This window comes from Agelaius tricolor, unplaced genomic scaffold (assembly GCF_023055355.1).
Source record: "Agelaius tricolor isolate 1412-34295 unplaced genomic scaffold, bAgeTri1.0.p SCAF_7, whole genome shotgun sequence".
Taxonomy (NCBI): Eukaryota; Metazoa; Chordata; class Aves; order Passeriformes; family Icteridae; genus Agelaius; species Agelaius tricolor.
Genome location: NW_027269267.1, coordinates 24,938,035 through 24,955,278, shown reverse-complemented (window position 1 = coordinate 24,955,278; position 17,244 = coordinate 24,938,035). Strand labels below are relative to the sequence as shown.

At 38.3% G+C, this 17,244-nt stretch overlaps 1 protein-coding gene across 3 annotated transcripts in view; it reads left to right on the top strand.

Moving 5' to 3' along the window:
- COL4A1 (collagen type IV alpha 1 chain) overlaps window positions 1-15,581 on the top strand; it is a 118,421-nt gene extending 102,840 nt beyond the window's left edge. For 2 of the 3 annotated variants that reach the window (XM_071430599.1, XM_071430600.1), the window contains exons 43-52: window positions 185-318; window positions 3,680-3,752; window positions 4,408-4,479; window positions 5,801-5,929; window positions 7,314-7,412; window positions 7,561-7,773; window positions 8,577-8,754; window positions 11,524-11,638; window positions 12,257-12,429; window positions 14,061-15,581. In XM_071430599.1, coding sequence (XP_071286700.1) covers window positions 185-318; window positions 3,680-3,752; window positions 4,408-4,479; window positions 5,801-5,929; window positions 7,314-7,412; window positions 7,561-7,773; window positions 8,577-8,754; window positions 11,524-11,638; window positions 12,257-12,429; window positions 14,061-14,142 — 1,268 coding nt within the window. In that variant the 3' untranslated portion in view covers window positions 14,143-15,581. Of the gene's footprint in view, window positions 1-184; window positions 319-3,679; window positions 3,753-4,407; window positions 4,480-5,800; window positions 5,930-7,313; window positions 7,413-7,560; window positions 7,774-8,576; window positions 8,755-11,523; window positions 11,639-12,256; window positions 12,430-14,060 lie in introns of those variants that run through there. The other variant, XM_071430601.1, reaches the window with a different exon arrangement.
- The last annotated feature ends 1,663 nt before the right edge of the window (window positions 15,582-17,244 follow it).

Below are 17,244 nucleotides of genomic sequence, written 5' to 3'. Positions count from 1 at the left end.
TCAGTCAGCTACAGGCTGAGAGAGGATTGGATGAGGTGTCCCTGCAACAGATTCTCCTACTTATTTTCTTGAAATGTAACAACAATTATTTTGGTTCTGACCCTCTGAACACCCTGTTTGTCCTCCATGAGATACTACTCTAAGCCAATTTTGCTGCAAAATACTCTTTTCTTCTGTTTTTTAGGTTTACCAGGTCCAATAGGGCCACCAGGACCTCCAGGTCTGAAAGGGGCCAAAGGAGAGCAAGGGAGCAGTGGCTGGCCAGGGACCCCTGGGGGTCCGGGAATGAAAGGTGATCCGGGTTTCCAAGGACTGCCAGTAAGTTACTTTCAGTACACTCCAGATTTGCTGAAAGCTGGTTCTTGTAATTAATAGATATATTAATCATACAGTTTCTTGTTCAAAACAATGATATTTTATGTTCAAATTGCCTTTGCACTCACTGCTGATGATATAAAGTCAGTTTGAAAGCATTTCAATGCTCTCCTTGGAAAGGCTGCCCCAGTGAGCTAATGAACTTATTAGAAATTTATAGATAGTGAGTGGTAACATACAACACCCAAAATATAATTTACAGTGTTTTAACAGCACAGGATGGCTGAAGCACATCCATAAATCTGGTAAATGCATTAGTAGTTAATTTTAAAGGTTGCATATTTCATGATAAATTGCCTTCTGAAAATACCTGAACTGTTTGCTTTTGTTATGAAGGCTCTCAAATAAAGTGCAGTTTCAGTACTGTCAGTGATGAAATATTGCTGCTGATTTAGAACTACAAACAGGCAATACTATTAATACATTTTTGTCATATATTATTCATTTTCCCTGGCCTAAAATAGTCACTTTTCAGTATACTAACGAGAATGAAGTAGAATAGGACAGTCACCCAGAATAGTTTGTCTTCTTTATTCTTTCTCTCAGAGTGTATGATCCCTTTTTCCACACTGAAAAATATGCTCTATTTTTTAACTTCTCATTCCTTCTTTCCTACTACACTGGGAATGGAGATCATTTAGCTCAGAGTAGAAGGAGGCTCAGAGGGGCCCTTATTACTCTCTACAACTCCCTGAAAGGAAGTTCTAGCCAGATTGGGATCGGTCTCTTCTCCCAAGTAACAAATGCCAGGACAAGAAGAAATGGTCTCAGGTTATGCCAGGGGAGCTTTAAATTGGATATTAGGAAAAATTTCTTCACTGAAAGGGTGGTCAGGCATTAGAATGAGCTGCCCAGGGAAGTGGTGGAGTCACTGTCCCTGGAAGTGTTCAAAAAATGGGTGGATAGAACACTTGAGGTGTTTGGTTTAGGGGTGAACACGGTGGTGCTGGGTTAATGCTTGATTTGATGATCTTAGAGGTATTTTCCAATCTTAATGATTCTATTAAAAAAAGGACAATAATAATGAAAATAATATTTATGGCTAAAAGGATGAGAAAATTCCTAGGGTACAAAAGGAAGAAAGACTCAGGAATAAGATCCTGATATGAAATGCAGGACTTTAAAGGTCCACTTTATTTTTGATAATGCAAAGATCTAGTGCATCTTTTTCTGCATCCAGGAGTCACTTCACAGAGACTTTAAGGATTTGCTTCCTGTTCAGACCTTTTTATATTTGATATCATACTGTACCATACCAGCTTTGAAGGTAGTAAATTCCAACATAAGACTCCAGTATATTTTCCCTAGTTTAATAATTTGCACGGCTTTTGCAGAGAGCTAAATTTCTATACCCAAGGAAATTGCAAAGCTTTTCACTGGTTGCTATACTAGTCTGAGACTGTTTGCTGAGAAAGAATGGGAAATGCCTAAGGGTTTTGATTCCATGCCTTCAATCAGAAAAATTGTTTCACTATCCTTGAGCCATAATTCATAGTAGCAGGTTGTTAACTCAGTGTGAAATGCTGCAGTGAGAGTGATATTAAATATTAAGCTTCCTCTGGTGATGCATACTAAGATGAGTTTCCACTGTTCCCAGTGTGACAGGCTCCTGCCCTGATTATGGCTCAATTGCTCATACAGGTCTCCAGGTACATGGTTACCTATATCAGAACGGAGATTTTGTTGCAACATGAGTGACACAGCCTGTCCAAAAATTGTATCCAAAGAAAGTAAATGCAGAGATAAGACTGTGAAATACAAATCTCATGGGTTTTTTCCTGTTCATTTTAGTGTTGTAATGGGAGAAGAAACATTTTCCTGAAATAGTTTTGTTCTGTTTGGAACAGACCCAAAAAAGTTGTTTACCAAGATGTATCTGATGAGAAAAAAAAAATTAGGAAATGCATACTGTTATGGGAAATGTATTTTGATGGAAAGCTTCCAATAAACTCCTCTTATAAATATGTTTTATAATTATAACCTAAAAAAAAAAAATATATATATATATATTTTAAACCCCCCTCTTTTAATGTGATTGACTCATAAGTGCCTTCTGAATGAAAGCTAGCCCTCCTGTTTTGGGCTTCAGAAGTTCACATATTATGATACAAAGAGACAGCCATTTCTTTAAACAATCCTCTACACTGTGCCTGTGTGATTGAAAGAAACCAGGGAATCTTACTGCATTCATGCCTTCCTTAGCACTCTTGAGAGTAGCACTTCTTTTGTTAAACTTTGGAGTCTTTAGAAGTTTAATTGTGGGCATCCATTTTTGAACTAATCATCTCTTCTCCCTTTATAATCAGTGAAAAGAATTAGACATTTGTTGTTCTTCTCACCTTAATGTAAATGTCTAACTTGCACTGAATGAAAAATCACTCCTATGTGCCTATTTTATTGCTCTGCAAATATGATGAGATGACTTCTACCATTGGTATTATTTTTCACTGTGTGTTTAATTCACATCTCCAGCTTCTGGTTGGTAGGTTACTTAGCAAAGGGATTTTATTTCTTTCCTCCACCTGTGTTCTGTGTTTTATTATATAATGAACTATCACTGTCATACCAAATCAGCCAGGGAGAAACTCTAAACTATACTTACAAGCTTTTTGCAGATGATCTGCAACAGACAAAAGAAGAAAATAAATTGGCAGCCATTTGAATGACTATTTACAGTGTCTTTTGAAAAAGGGTCTTGGATTTCCTTGAAGTGAGGCTACAGTGAACGTTTTACCATTAATTTCAGGGCTACAGTTTAGAATGGTGAGGGCAGAAGGAGGAGTTCCCATTGTGTTTGAACTGTTTTAAGTCCTTGAGTGTTTTATCCCTGTTGAAAAGTAAAAATCTTCAGAGAATTATAAATTGTTGAGCATATTTAATTTCATCCCATGTGTGAATGTAGAAGTTTTCAAGTCTGCTAGAATTACCCCATTTAATTATCTAACTAGCAACCTCCTGCTGGGACCACACTGAAATTAGTATCTGCTGAGGTTTGTGCTTACAGATGGTTTTCATAATTATATGGTCTATGGTTGAGAACCTTTTTACTGGCTGCAGTGCTAGTAGTACCTCATTCTGGTCTGGTATCTTTGAGGCAAAAAATAGTTTAGAAAGAGCAAAGTGTCACTCCTGTTCCCATAAGAGAAGCTTCTCAAGCTAATCAAGGGAGAGAATGACCATTTCTTAAATTTAATGGCTTTGTCATATTATATTTTTTTCATAGGTTTCCAGTAATACACAGCCTATTTGAGAGTCATATCACAATAGTGTAGGATAACTATATTTCACATTTTCTTTTATGCAGGGTAGTCCTGGTTTGCCAGGAGATGTCGGTCCAAAGGGTGATCTCGGACCTCCAGGAGTTCCAGGTGTTCCAGGTAAGGAGAAGACTTAACATACTCCTGAAAAGTATGCAAAAATGTCTCTTTCATATCCTTCCTCACTGGCCCAAACAATGTTGTCTCTGTGTTAATAATTACTGAACAGGACACTGAAAGTTGTGTCAAAAAGCATACAAAAGCATTGAGATTTTTCTTAAGGTTTTTTTGTCTCTTGCCTATTCTTGCATTGCAAATATTAAATGTGCACTTCCTTTAAAAGATGGATGTAAAATTGATTGTTAGATGCTACCAGTCAAGAACCTTCAAGATTTTCTTGAGAATTGAAGAGGAAAATGTTATAATTATATGTGAGGAAGTGAGCTCTGTATGTCTCTCTTGTTGAATATACAGGTGTATAAAAAATACACTTATTAATAGAAAAAACATAATGCTTTTAATCTAGAGAATAATATTAAAGTAAGAGAACTTTGAGGAGAAGAGAAAAAAAAGAGAAATTTATTTTCAGTCATCATTTCTTTTGTGACTTAGTGGTGGTGTTTGTATCATGTTTCTGATAATAGTTAAAAAGTAGCAAATAAAGCCATGTCCTTTTTATGATCATGGCGATGGGGTCATACATGATTATTCCACACATATCCGTCCAGATCAAGAAATTACTGAATTTTCATGCAAATATTTCCTTTGACTTCAGGTCCAAAAGGGACTCCTGGCTTCCCAGGCCTTAAGGGTGAGCGAGGTGACCAAGGTCTTCCTGGATCTAAAGGTATAATGAAGACTTGTGCTTTTTTCCCCCAGATTTTTTTGGTAAAATGGTTATTATTTTGGTAAAATGGTTATTTTTCATTAATTTGTTGTTATTTGTGTCTATAACTCCATCACCCTTTTGTTCTGTGTAAAAACTCAGAATTTGAAACCAGGTGTCATGTATCAGCATCTGAATGGTCAGATTAGAATCATAGAATGGTTTGGGATTTAAAAATCATCTAGTTTCAACCTGCCTGCCATGGGCAGGGACATCTTTCACTAGGCCAGGTTGCTCAGAGCCCCATCCTACCTGGCTTTGAATGCTTCCAGGGATAGAACTTCTGTAGCTTCTCTGGAAACCTCTGTTCCAGTGCCTCACCACTCTCACAGTAAAAAAAATTGTCCTCTTTAAGTCCAATCTAAATTCACACTTTTCCTGTAAACACTTCTTTCATTCACACTGTTGTCCTTCCCCTGTCACTCCAGACCCTGGTTAAAAACCTCTCAGTCTTTCTTATAAGCCCCTTTTATGTACTGAAAGGCCACAGTGAGGCCTTCCTCGGGCCTTCTCTTATGCAGGCTGAACAAGCCCAGCTCTCTCAGCCTGTCTTCATAGAAGATCTCTTCCACCCCTCTGATCATTTTCATGGCCCTGCTCTGGACCTGCTCTAGCAGGTACATGCCCTCCTTGTACAGGGGACCCCAGAGCTGCGTATAATATTCCAGGTGGGCTCTTGTGAGAACAGAGCAGAGGAGGAGCATTGCTGGCCACACCTCTTTTCATGTAGCCCTGTATTGGCTTTCTGGGCTGCAAGCAGACATTGCTGACTCATCCCGTTTTTCATCTACTTGTGTTTCCCAAGTCCTTCTCTGCAGGGCTGTTTCAATCCCCAGTCTGTAGTGACACTGTGGATTTCTCTGGCCCATGTCTAAGACCTTGCACTTGGCCTTGCACTTGTTGAACTTCATGGGGTTCCCACTGGCCCACTTGTCATGCATGTGGGTGCCTTTGGATGGCATCCCTTCCTTCCAGCATATTGACTACACCACTCAGCTTGGAGTTATTTACAGACTTGCTGACACAGCTCCATGGAGCCTAAGGTCTGGACAGCTATTTCAGTCCATGAGTAGTCTGTTTGGCTGGAGATATCAGCATAGATAGGCTTCAATTTGGGAAGTTTTGCAGTTTCGTTCACATGTAAAGTCTAGGATGTGTTGATATCTTGTGACTATCTGTGACAGGCTCCAGTCTCTGACTGTATAAATGGCAATACAAAGTAACTGTTTTTTCATTTGTGCTATACTACATACATGCTGATTTTCTTGGTTGATTTCCACAGGTTTACAAGGCCCACCAGGCCCACCAGGTCCTTTTCAGCTTATTAAAGGGGATCCTGGCTTACCTGGACCTGTAGGACCAGTTGGTCTCAAGGGATTCCCAGGACTTCCAGGTCCCAAAGGACAACAAGGTGAGAGTTTCTAATTTGCCAGTAGAAACACATTTTTTGTAATGTAAAATAGTCAAAGGTAGGCTAGATACTACAAAATTTTTCGTATAATATTATCCAATTTTTGTAAGCCACTTAAATTGTGTCAGTGATGAAGAAGCTCCTTTTTGAAGTTCATCCAAAACAGATGCCTTCCTGGTGATTTTTATAGGCTCTCACTCTGCAGGCAGCACATCAGTATCTGAAATCAGCAGTAGGCAGAGTGACTTGCAACACTCTGCTTATCCTTTCTCCAAAATGTATTTGTCAGGCTGTCTTCTGTCATTAGTCTTGAATCCAGACTTAATTACTGTGTGTCTCTGGGAGAAGAAAGCATGAGGAAAAACACCTGATGCTGAAATGAAAAGTAATTCCTGGGGAAGCTTTTTCCATGGTCCTGGATTTCTTCTTTAAGTCCAGATATTGCAATTTTTATAAAGAGTAGGTAAACTGCAAAAATGAAATACATCAGCAAGTAAGAGGATGGAGCAAGTGGTAGGAAAAATGAAATGCTTTCATTTTGGCACAAGGACATGTCATTCAGAATGACGGGACATGGAGAATGGGAGCATAGGAGTGTTAAGATTCTAGGGGAAAGCTTTTTTCCTGAATGATTTATGTTGAGTTGATGGGGAATTACAGTGGAGGATAATGAATATCTTCTTCCTAGTTAATATAGTAGATATGAAAGTTTTCTCTTGAAGGTGATGATACAACTCTGCAACTGCTGTCCTTTATGAAATACCTATGAAACAGTCTCAGTGACTGAATACAGCATGGGTTTGCTTGTGCAGAATCCATTGCTCTATCACTAGTAGTCAATTCAGTACATCAAAACAATGTTTCTTTTTGGGTGATCAGGAAAAGGAAATCTGTGAGTGTCTGATGAGTCACAGAAATACTGCTGTAGTGCTGATGGTATTAACTTCCTTCTCCTGAAGTCAGATTTGCTGAGTTTATGTAGGATTCATAGCATCCCTAAAAATTGATAAAGGGAAGACATAAAATATATCTGAATTGGGAAGAAGCTAAGAGGGATACCCATTTTCCCACTGTTCATGACCCTACTTTTTTATGGTCTATTTTTGAGTCATATGATAAGCAGAGAGAGAAGAGATTCCTTTTCATATTCCAGTCAAATGCTAGTTTTTTTAGAAGCATGCTCTCACCTTGCTTCTCCTTCTCTACTAGAGAATGACTTTGCCTGCAGTAACCCTCATATATTCTCTAGGTATGGAACTGTATGCACTGAATGTGCAGGAGTTTAGTTTATGCTGAGGCATACCTATGCTGTACTGTATTAAGAGCCAAAAAGTCAGAACAATCATGAGATATCCAGTAATAATTATTGCTTGTTTCTCAACAGGGGTGACAGGACCTTCAGGTGTACCTGGACCACCTGGTAGTCCAGGGTTTGATGGTCAGCCTGGGCAGAAAGGAGAAGCTGGTCCTTTTGGTCCCCCAGGTAAGTCCCTGCATTCTTCAAAGACTTGATTCCTTCACAGAAAAATAACATATGGTATTAGGTGTGAATGTATCTAATTTCTCTTTTTTAGTTATGTAGGGACAGTACTGCTGTCTGCAGAAATGAAAAGAGCCTCTCTGTATTGCAGGGCCCAGAGGATTTCCTGGTCCACCTGGCCCTGATGGCTTGCCTGGGGCTATGGGCCCACCAGGGGCACCATCAGTTGCTCATGGATTCCTTGTTACCAGACACAGTCAAACCATTGAAGAGCCGTCGTGTCCGTTTGGAACAAGGCTGATTTACCACGGCTACTCCTTGCTTTATGTACAAGGCAATGAAAGAGCACATGGCCAAGATCTGGGTAAGTGGAGACCAAGTTAGAATTCAGTTAGAATTCATTACAAACCAAATGCTGCTGTCATTTGTAGAGCTGCATTGAGCAAATCTGTGTAATTGCTCTGGCTCAGACCCAGGCAAGAAGGCAGATGTTGCTATACCCACTGTGGTATAGCAACATCTTCTGTGTTCTGGGAAGGAAGATGTTGCTATACCACAGTGAATACAGCACCTAGTTACTGAGATGGCTCATGGGGTCTTGGACAGTCTGATGGAACTGGGTTAGCTCAGCCTTAACAGATATTTATGGAGAGGCCTTTATTGCAGTCTACAGCTGTCTAGAGGAAGGGTAGAGAGTATGGAGTCCCTTCTCAGAGGGTCTCAGTGACAGAAGCAGCAATGGACCACAAGTATGAGATATGTTTTAGTGAAACATAAATAAAAGCTCTTTTATCTGGCTGATGGTCAACCATTGGAACAGAACCCCAGAGAGATGGTTGAATTTCTTGTCTTTGGAGATTCTCAAAACTCAACTAAATCTGGACCCAAGAAACCAGATCTGCCTGTCAGGGCAGTAGGATAGAATAGACCTCTAGAGGTCTATTCCAACCTAATGTATTCTGTAATTCTACAGACAAGACTGGACTACTCCTTTCCTTGTCCTGTTCATTCCTCATGAAGCTAAGAGGATTCACTTCCTCTGAGAAAACTGGGTCATTCAGGGCAAGTGTTCTCTGCCTTTATTAGCTGCTCCTGGAAATAATTGTTAGGCAGTTGGCAATGGCTTTACAAAACTGTTAAGAAATAACCTTTCACTTAACATTTCAGGCACAGCAGGAAGCTGTCTTCGGAAATTCAGTACCATGCCTTTCTTATTCTGCAATATCAACAACGTCTGTAATTTTGCATCAAGGAATGACTACTCCTACTGGCTGTCTACTCCTGAGCCCATGCCAATGAATATGGCTCCTATCACTGGTGATAATATCAGACCATTCATCAGCAGGTATGGTTTCAGTTCTGCTGTATTTATAAAGTGAAAAAGCCTGTGGAAAGAGCTTAGGGTACTTTATTTTTCTGGACAAGGTTTTGAATCTGTCTATTTTTATTTCTCGTCTTTAAATTTAAAGTTTGAATTCTTTTGATGAAATGTTTCAAAGTGTGCATGTTTTCAGTTTAGACTTCCATTTTGGGGGAAACCCAAAGAAATTGAATAGCCTATCTTGGGTATAATTGAAATTAAAAGATATACTTGAAATGTTGTCTTGCAAAAGCTGTGATGTACTTTGAAGGAAAAAAAGTTTTGTATTTTTTCACAATTCTTGTCTGAAACACTTCTGGTTTTTGACTAGCCATAGCTAGAAGCTTTTTAGGGCTCAGTTTCCTTTTGTTTGAAAATGGTAGCATTTTTATCATACAGTAGACTGACAGGCTTCTTCCATTGTTTTAGACATTCTGCTTGAATACAGCCATTATTTTCCGAATTAAAGGAAACAATTGAAAAATCAATCATCTATTTTTTTTAATAATTCCAGATTTGCAGCTAGCATAAAGAATGGTGCTATATCAGAGACATAACTGTTCTGCATCAATGCAATGTTGAACTTTTGGTCCATTTGAAATTTTAAGACCACTAGAAAACCTCTTCTTGCATAATGTGTCCAGTGCTGAAGGCAGAGTTGTGAGCAAACTTCCCTACAATTGGGTATGAGTCTGACAAGGGAATCTTCAGCTTACAGTTTAAGTGATAATCATTAGATATAGGCATTACTGTCCTTTCTGTCATTGCTTCTAATCTGTTTCAGCTCTTGCTGATCCCCCTTCCAGCCATATTTAATGAATGTGAGTGGAGATTGCTGGTAGCGATTTCTCAGGTACATCCAAGAGAAAGGACAATCCTAATCAGCAGTTGGTTGTATTCTGGACATCTTGGATGTTCAAAAAGCTATATGGCTCTACTGCAAAACATTTGATGTTTATTTTGCATAGTGAAATCCATCTTGTATCTGCAGTTGTACTCTGTGTTCTTACTTTTGGTTTAGTACCAAAGAAGTTGGTATGTTTTGAAAATGAATGGGCAGATTGAGGACAAGATTTTCAAGAGAGACTTTTTTGGTCTTAAATTTTTGGTTGTTCATTGCATGTGAATGGAAGGGACTTGACTTTAAAAAAAATTCTAATTGCCAGCCTCTGAAATTCATATTCCTTTTATGCCATCCCATATCATGCAAAATAGCCTTTAACAGTCACATTTGAAACTCTTGCTGAAGGAGGTACTAACCAACACTTTGCCTTATCTTATGCCTACGGATTGGCTTTTGCACCATAAAAACTCGTAAGTGTGTATATGTATGTACATGTGTGTGTGTGCGTGCATGCATGTATGCTTATGTGTCTTTCTCCTTTTAGTCATAGCAACGAGTGAAATAGTTATAATATTCATTTTAGAAAACTAGCAAAGAATCTGGAAGACACTTCTTTCAATTTATTTTACTAGTTGATGCTTTTTAACCAACAGTTTTCTCTGTCCAAATGTAGAAAATGTGTAGAAGTGTCACTTGCTGCCTTGAATCACAGGACTTCTTTTCCTGTATGGCCTTCTACTGAAATACCAGAAATCTCTTGAAGCAAAGCAGAGCTCCAAGAATAGAGGCAGCTTTACATTCCTTCTTTTAACTTACTCTTTCATTGATGTGTTTCTTAAAATAACTCTCTTGCTTCCGCACTAAAGATGAAGGCAGTAGGTATGAAAGCAGTCTTCACAAGGCAGAAATAGAACTCTTTAATTCTCTGCATTTTTCAGAATCCAACTTAATCCATTTTGCACTTGATTCTTTTTCCTGCTCTGATAACAGGAATCAGACTGTTTAGTTTTGAATAATTTTCGTAATTGCTAACTGCAACAGCCAGTTGAAGAAGAATTGTACAAGGAAAAACTGATTATATCTACCAAATTCCTTATTACCAGCCCCCATATTAAAATTCCAGCCCAGCTCATGGGTTTTTTGTGATTCTGTGGAGGGATGATTGGTGATTGGATTATTCAGTAACTTAGCAGTTCTGAGACATGAGGAATATATCTAAAGTAAAAGAACTGGTGCTGCATGCCTTTCTGGAGAATTGCTTTGAAGTTTGTTGTGCAAGTTACTTTGCTGGAAATCTCTTACTGGAGATATAGACCACAAATGTAAATAAGAAACACTTTCAAGGAAAATGCATGGGAAAGAGTCTGCATTAGATTAGATTAGCAGTGATTGCCTTTGTAAGACATTTTCCAGGGAGATGGCTTTTTCTCTGGAAGTCAGAGCTAAGTTTAGGATGACAAATTGCTGTTACTTGTTTCTGATCAGAGTAGACCACTTTTAAGTGATACTTGGTGAGATACAGTGTTTGGCTATTTGCCCCCCATGTTCATGACATTGAGCACTTTTAGAAACTTTGGTACAAACAGGACTAGAAAACGAAAAATACATGTGAATATTCAGATAAGAGGTCTCTTGTTCTTTTCTCATAGGAAAGCTAATAGGAATAAGACTTAATAGTTGAACTGTCTCTAAGTAAGGGAGAAATTAGAAGTTTATCAAATAAATTAGAAATTAACAAAAAAGAAAAAAGAACCGGTTGGCTTTTTTTCTAAATGAAACATTGTGATTTTCCTTTGGTTTTGAACATGACAACATTTTCTATTTCAAGATTCCATAAAGAAAGTAGTTTCTGAATAATGAACTATTAATCCTTAAGTGCATGCAGCTCATTCATGTCTTGGTCCTTCTAGATGCTCTGTGTGTGAAGCTCCTGCCATGGTAATCGCTGTTCACAGTCAAACAATTCAAATACCACCGTGTCCTGAAGGCTGGAGCTCACTTTGGATTGGTTACTCCTTTGTCATGGTAAGTGCACTGGGACATACTCTGAGCTGAGGAAAGCATTTGTTTCAGGATTTTGGTCTATGGAAATTTAGTATCTGACTCTGTCCCTTCATGTTTTAGGAGGGCATTAGACCTCCACCCTTTGTAGTGTCTTCAAAAAGAATCTGATCATTTTCCCAGGCAAGGCCTGGGCATGGTCTGAGACACAGCTGGATCCGGAGCTGTTAGCACTTGGCAATGGCAGAGAGACCACTGTGATGTGGAGTGGGAATGGAATTAAGCTGTTCAGATAAAAGCCATACCAGACCTTGTGCCTCCTGGGCCTCCTGGCATGTTGTTTACATAGAGATAGCTTGAGTCCTGCTGTCTCTCCTGAAGGACTTCTGTGCATACAGCTGTCCCTGAAACTGATATTGCTGGTGTGTCATGCTGCTGTTGCATGAGAGAACCCAATGCCATCTCTGGAGTCTTCGGCTCCACCTTCTTGCTCCTCCTTGAGCTGAGCAACAAAATAGAGCAGATGGACAGAACAGAGGACAAGGAGGGAATGTGAAGAAATATTTGTGCGAGAGAGTTCATTGCAGTTGTAGCAGAGGAGATAGAGAGTCCCTGTCTGACCAATGCTTTTGCCTTTCCTAGCACACCAGTGCTGGTGCTGAGGGCTCTGGCCAGGCCCTGGCATCCCCTGGCTCCTGCCTGGAGGAGTTCCGCAGCGCTCCCTTCATTGAATGCCATGGCCGGGGCACCTGCAATTACTATGCAAATGCTTACAGCTTCTGGCTTGCCACTATAGAAAGGAATGAGATGTTCAGGTAAGTTCCTGGTTTGTTTATCACTCTTTGAGACTCAGTTGAGCCTTATCACTGAATAAAAGAAGTATTTTTTGAATGTAATACAGGTTCAAGTATTGGCTGTCCACCGGCACAGTTAATTTATGTAGTAAATTCTTTTGTAACAGAAAGAAAAAAAATTAGTAGCTTTCAGGGGAATTAATGAATGTATCATCAGTTAGTGTTTGCAATGTATCATTTGTATCATATATTTTGCTTTTCAGAATAGTCTAACAATGTTCACAATTCCACTGTATTTCTGATTGTATTCACCAAGTGGTAGCTGGGATAGGCTGACATACTGATTGAAATTAGGTTAGAATATAACATTTCCTGTAAATGGACATTAACATAAAATGGAACTACTTGCAATTTGTACAGGTGTTAAACTAAATGAGTTGAACAATTATTTACCTTTCCCTAATGTTAGAGGAAGTATGTTTGAGTAAAATGCAGCTGGTGGTAATAGGCTTTGTTCTGGTGTCCTGCACATGAGTATTTTTCAACACAGGTTCATTTGCTCAATATGAATGTTACTAATATGGTGGCATATAGGTCAGTTCCCATGTCTGCATAGCTTAACTGATCAGCAGACATTCCTCTGGAGTGCAGGTAATCACCCTCTTCCACCAAAGTCCTGACTGATGCTCCTGTTACCCTTCATCTCTTCATGTCTTCTGTCTGGATCTGTGAATGCTGCCTTGCCTGTCTCAGAATGTAGCAGGTTGTTTAGCCAGTTTTCACTCTTTGTTTATCAGATAGCTGTCAGTGGAGTAGGTAGAAAAACTGAGCACTGAGACTGAGTATCACTGGGGCTGTAATAATCTCATCAACCAGAAAAACTACTACCACAGCCACCCCACCACTGGGGTAAGCCCTGGATCCCTAGGAAAGAGGAAAGCTGGTCAGAAGAAAATTTAGAGTGAGCACTACAGTTGTTTCCATTCCTCGAGTCCTACCCTGAGACCTCTCAACTTCACACGCTTTTCTGGCTGCAAACTACACCTCAGATTAATAAAATAATCCCAGATCAGGGGACCTGCCCTCCTATCAGAAATCACGAATGCTCCTCAATTTCCTGTAAAGTCATAATCTTTTTTAATGAAAAGCATTAAATGCAAGCACACCTTTGTCCGAAAATGATTTATTTCTAGTTGCTAGGAGTAATTCATTATGACAGATTAGAGACACAAGGCTTTGGTTTGTTTCTATATGACATCACATAATTTCCTTTGCCAGCTTTTCATTTGTCTTCAAAGTCACATGAGTTAGCAGAAACTCATAAACAGTCAAATTTCAACTTCTTTGCCCAATTTTATTTTATTACCCAAATTGTAGATTGTTTTCAAACTGCTGCTTTAACAGATGGTGTTCTAGGTTAAGGAAATGTTATGCCTGGTGAAAGAACTGAATTTTTCAGTAAGTGTGTGATGTTTAAAACTAGTCTTAGGATAGTTTGTGACCAAACTTGGAAGTGATTACACACTGGAGAACTTAAGAACACCTTCTTGATTCAGCAGAGGCTGGAAGGGAGACTTGCATTCCAAGCTGGTGTTGTCAGTTATGAACCTGAAAATTGTTAATGGGTCTTTTAATTTCTTTCTTTTCTGTAGGAAACCGACTCCCTCAACCTTGAAAGCCGGGGATCTACGCTCAAATGTTAGCCGTTGTCAAGTCTGTATGAGAAAAACATAATGACTTTTGAATTTCAACTAATTTCACACAATATGGTGCTATTTGTTTAACAGCAATGAAGCCTAGACATATATCATATGTACCTCATTGTTGTCCAATATGAAAACAGTAAAGTGCCTTTTAGGAACTTGCATAACTAACACACACTGCTTTACTGGCCCTGTCCTTGCTAAAGAAGAAAAGAGACAACAAAGATAAGCTTCAAATGTCGACATGCCAAATGGCACTTTTGATCAAAGTATATGTATTTTTTATATAAATGCAATGCACTGATAGAATAAAAAGTCAGCATTTATCCAGAAAAAAAATGCAAAGGTGCTAGGAGGTATGCAGTTCTGCCTTATACTGTTTGACCCCCCTTTCTCATTCTTGTATTATATATTTAGATTCATTTTTCTTCCCCAGATAAGTTTGTTACTGTTATCTAGGTGTCTTAAAATCCCAGACTCTTGGGTATGTACTTATTGTTCTTGTACAAAGAAATACTAATGTAAAAAAGAGGTTTGGGATTACAGACTGTGGTTAAGCAACATGTAACCATCTTTTCACAACATAGAGTGGCATCCTGCAAACCTTTGCTTCTGTTTGTAGCCTTTAGTGCTGTCAGTATTAATGGGTCTACATCTGGAAGAAATTGCCAAATTGGCTTCACAAATAGGCAAGTAAGTGTTTCTGCTATGTTGGTACTATGCAGCTTCTTTGTGCAGTAGAACAAACTTTCCTGTGGAATAAAGAATGATCCAGCAATGGTCAAGAAGAAAAATATATATAAATATTTTAGTAATTTATATAGAGATCAACCATTAGGCAAATCAAGCTCTAAGTTTATCATATCAAAAAGAAGCTTACAAAATTTTTCTTCTTTTCAGTGTCATGAATTAGGTGTTAAATGCCAAAATATGATGTGAAATGTTCATTTTACATAGCCATTTCAATGCTGAAGTTGCAGAGACTGAACCCAGGTTAATAGTTATTTGTGTTTATAATAGTAAATTCTGCTTTGAGCTTATAGTCTTTATTCTGTATTTAATATTTTTCAGGGTTTTAAACACTACTCACACACTGAATTACTTGATCTTGAAAAGTATAAGGCCTTAATTTTGTTAATATTGTGCCAAAAAATTCTTGAAAGTGGCCTCAGAAATATTTCTAAAGAATTTCTATGCAATGATACCATTGTTTGAGCATGTCTGTGTCCAAAAATGTTTTATGGACTATTACCATGCAAATACCAAAAGATTTTTGCAAATGCCAAGGCCTTTGTGTAATTTCTTACATGTGTATTTCTTAAAAATTCAAGTTTGTAATAAAACTATTTGTATAAAAAAAAAAAAAAAACAGAAGAAAGGAAGATGTTTTTACTAATTTGTTATTAGCATTCATTCACAGCAATTAATTAATTTTAATAAGCCACCAATAAATGCAAAAGCTTGATGCAATCATAGATGATTTTTGTTTTGCACATCTTGCAGATGTACAAAGCATCTTCTAAAGGGGGAAACAGGGCACTGTATTGACACCTCTGTTGTTATCTTGTAAGAACTGAAACTGGTAGATGAAACATGAGAAACTTATCACTGAAATGTATTTGATACCAACACATTACAAAAATCTGCTAACTTCATCTCAGCTCATGGGAATCAACAAATTATGCACATTTTTCACTTTTCCTTTGAATTTTTTGTGCACAAACAGAACTGAATTATATAGGATAAAAATTAAAATATTTTATAAACTTTGCTTTTAAGTGAACAAGGTTGAAGAGGAAATGGGCCATGCTATCATTTTCATTGGCAAAAGCACATAATTTGCTAAAGTTTCATGTTGTTTTCCAAAATTTGTGAAGACACTGCGGCTGCTGCTATTTTCAACTTGTCTTTCAATTAAAATCCTTCCAGACATTCTCTGACCAAATGGCTGAAGGCTCCTACATAGAAATTGGCCATTTCATTTAGCAATGATTCTTAACTCTCATGGAAGTTCTGACACTTGATAATCTTATTTATAAAAGACCACTCCTCACAAAAGTTCCTTTCTAGTCTATAAAATAAAACAGTCTGATTATGCCTGAGCAGCCTCATGCAGGGTTTTCCCTAGGACACTTGACCTCCAGAAGAAGAGAACACTATAAGGTGATTCCTTGTGGCATCTAGGAAAAATTATTCAAAAATTGAGTCTTCACTGACTCAGCTGCTCACACCCTACATTTTATCTCCTGGTCAGCTAGGGATTTAATTTGCTATGGTCAAATTGTCTTAGAACTGCCAGACAGTTGGGTTTATAAAGTTCTTCGTGTATGTTTAAATCATCTTGGTGTGTATGAACCTTTGTCTTCTCAGTTGAGAGCATTTGGAAACAAGGTCCTTTGAAAATTTTTGAAAACTGCTTGAACTGTAGTTTGATGTCTTCCTTATCTAGTAGTAATTATTTATTCTATAACCTCCAGCTCATATAATGACCTAAACCATTCTCATGCTAAAGATGCTATTTCTTCTTAAATCAGTCACTAAACTTTTTGGTGCTTATTGAATATCAGTCAGATCTCCTGAAAATGTGTGAATGCTAGATTTTGGTGCCCTGGGTGAGGAAGAGCCTGTGTGAAACACTGCCTTGCTTTCAAAAACCTCTTCAGTACCCCATATTCAGGCATTTATGGCCAGTCTTGTGGCTAAAATAAAGTTCATCGTGTGAACAGGCAACTGCTAAGTCATCACTTATTCAAATCGTGTTGCAGAAGCTTCAGGAGAAAATTTTTGAGTGCAGTACTTGAAGAGTCACTGTCATGTTCCAAATAAATCCATTTCTAAAACAGCAGGTGGTGCCCTTGCTCTCTTTGCGGTAGCGCTGGGACGGACGGCATTACACTAATACCAAATACCTTGGTCTCTCATCTGCTAACATGACCCCGTTGAATACTATTCTCTCATCTCTCCATCTGTACTTTGACATGTTCTAGTCAACAGCAATTTTCCTTTTGAAATAGGAATGGGTCAGTTTTCAATTAAAGAAATTTATATAGATACTGCAAAATAAAAATATAATTAAGTGAGCTGATAGATATTTTGAAGCAAATGATGTCTTAGCCTGTGTGTCTTTTCTGAT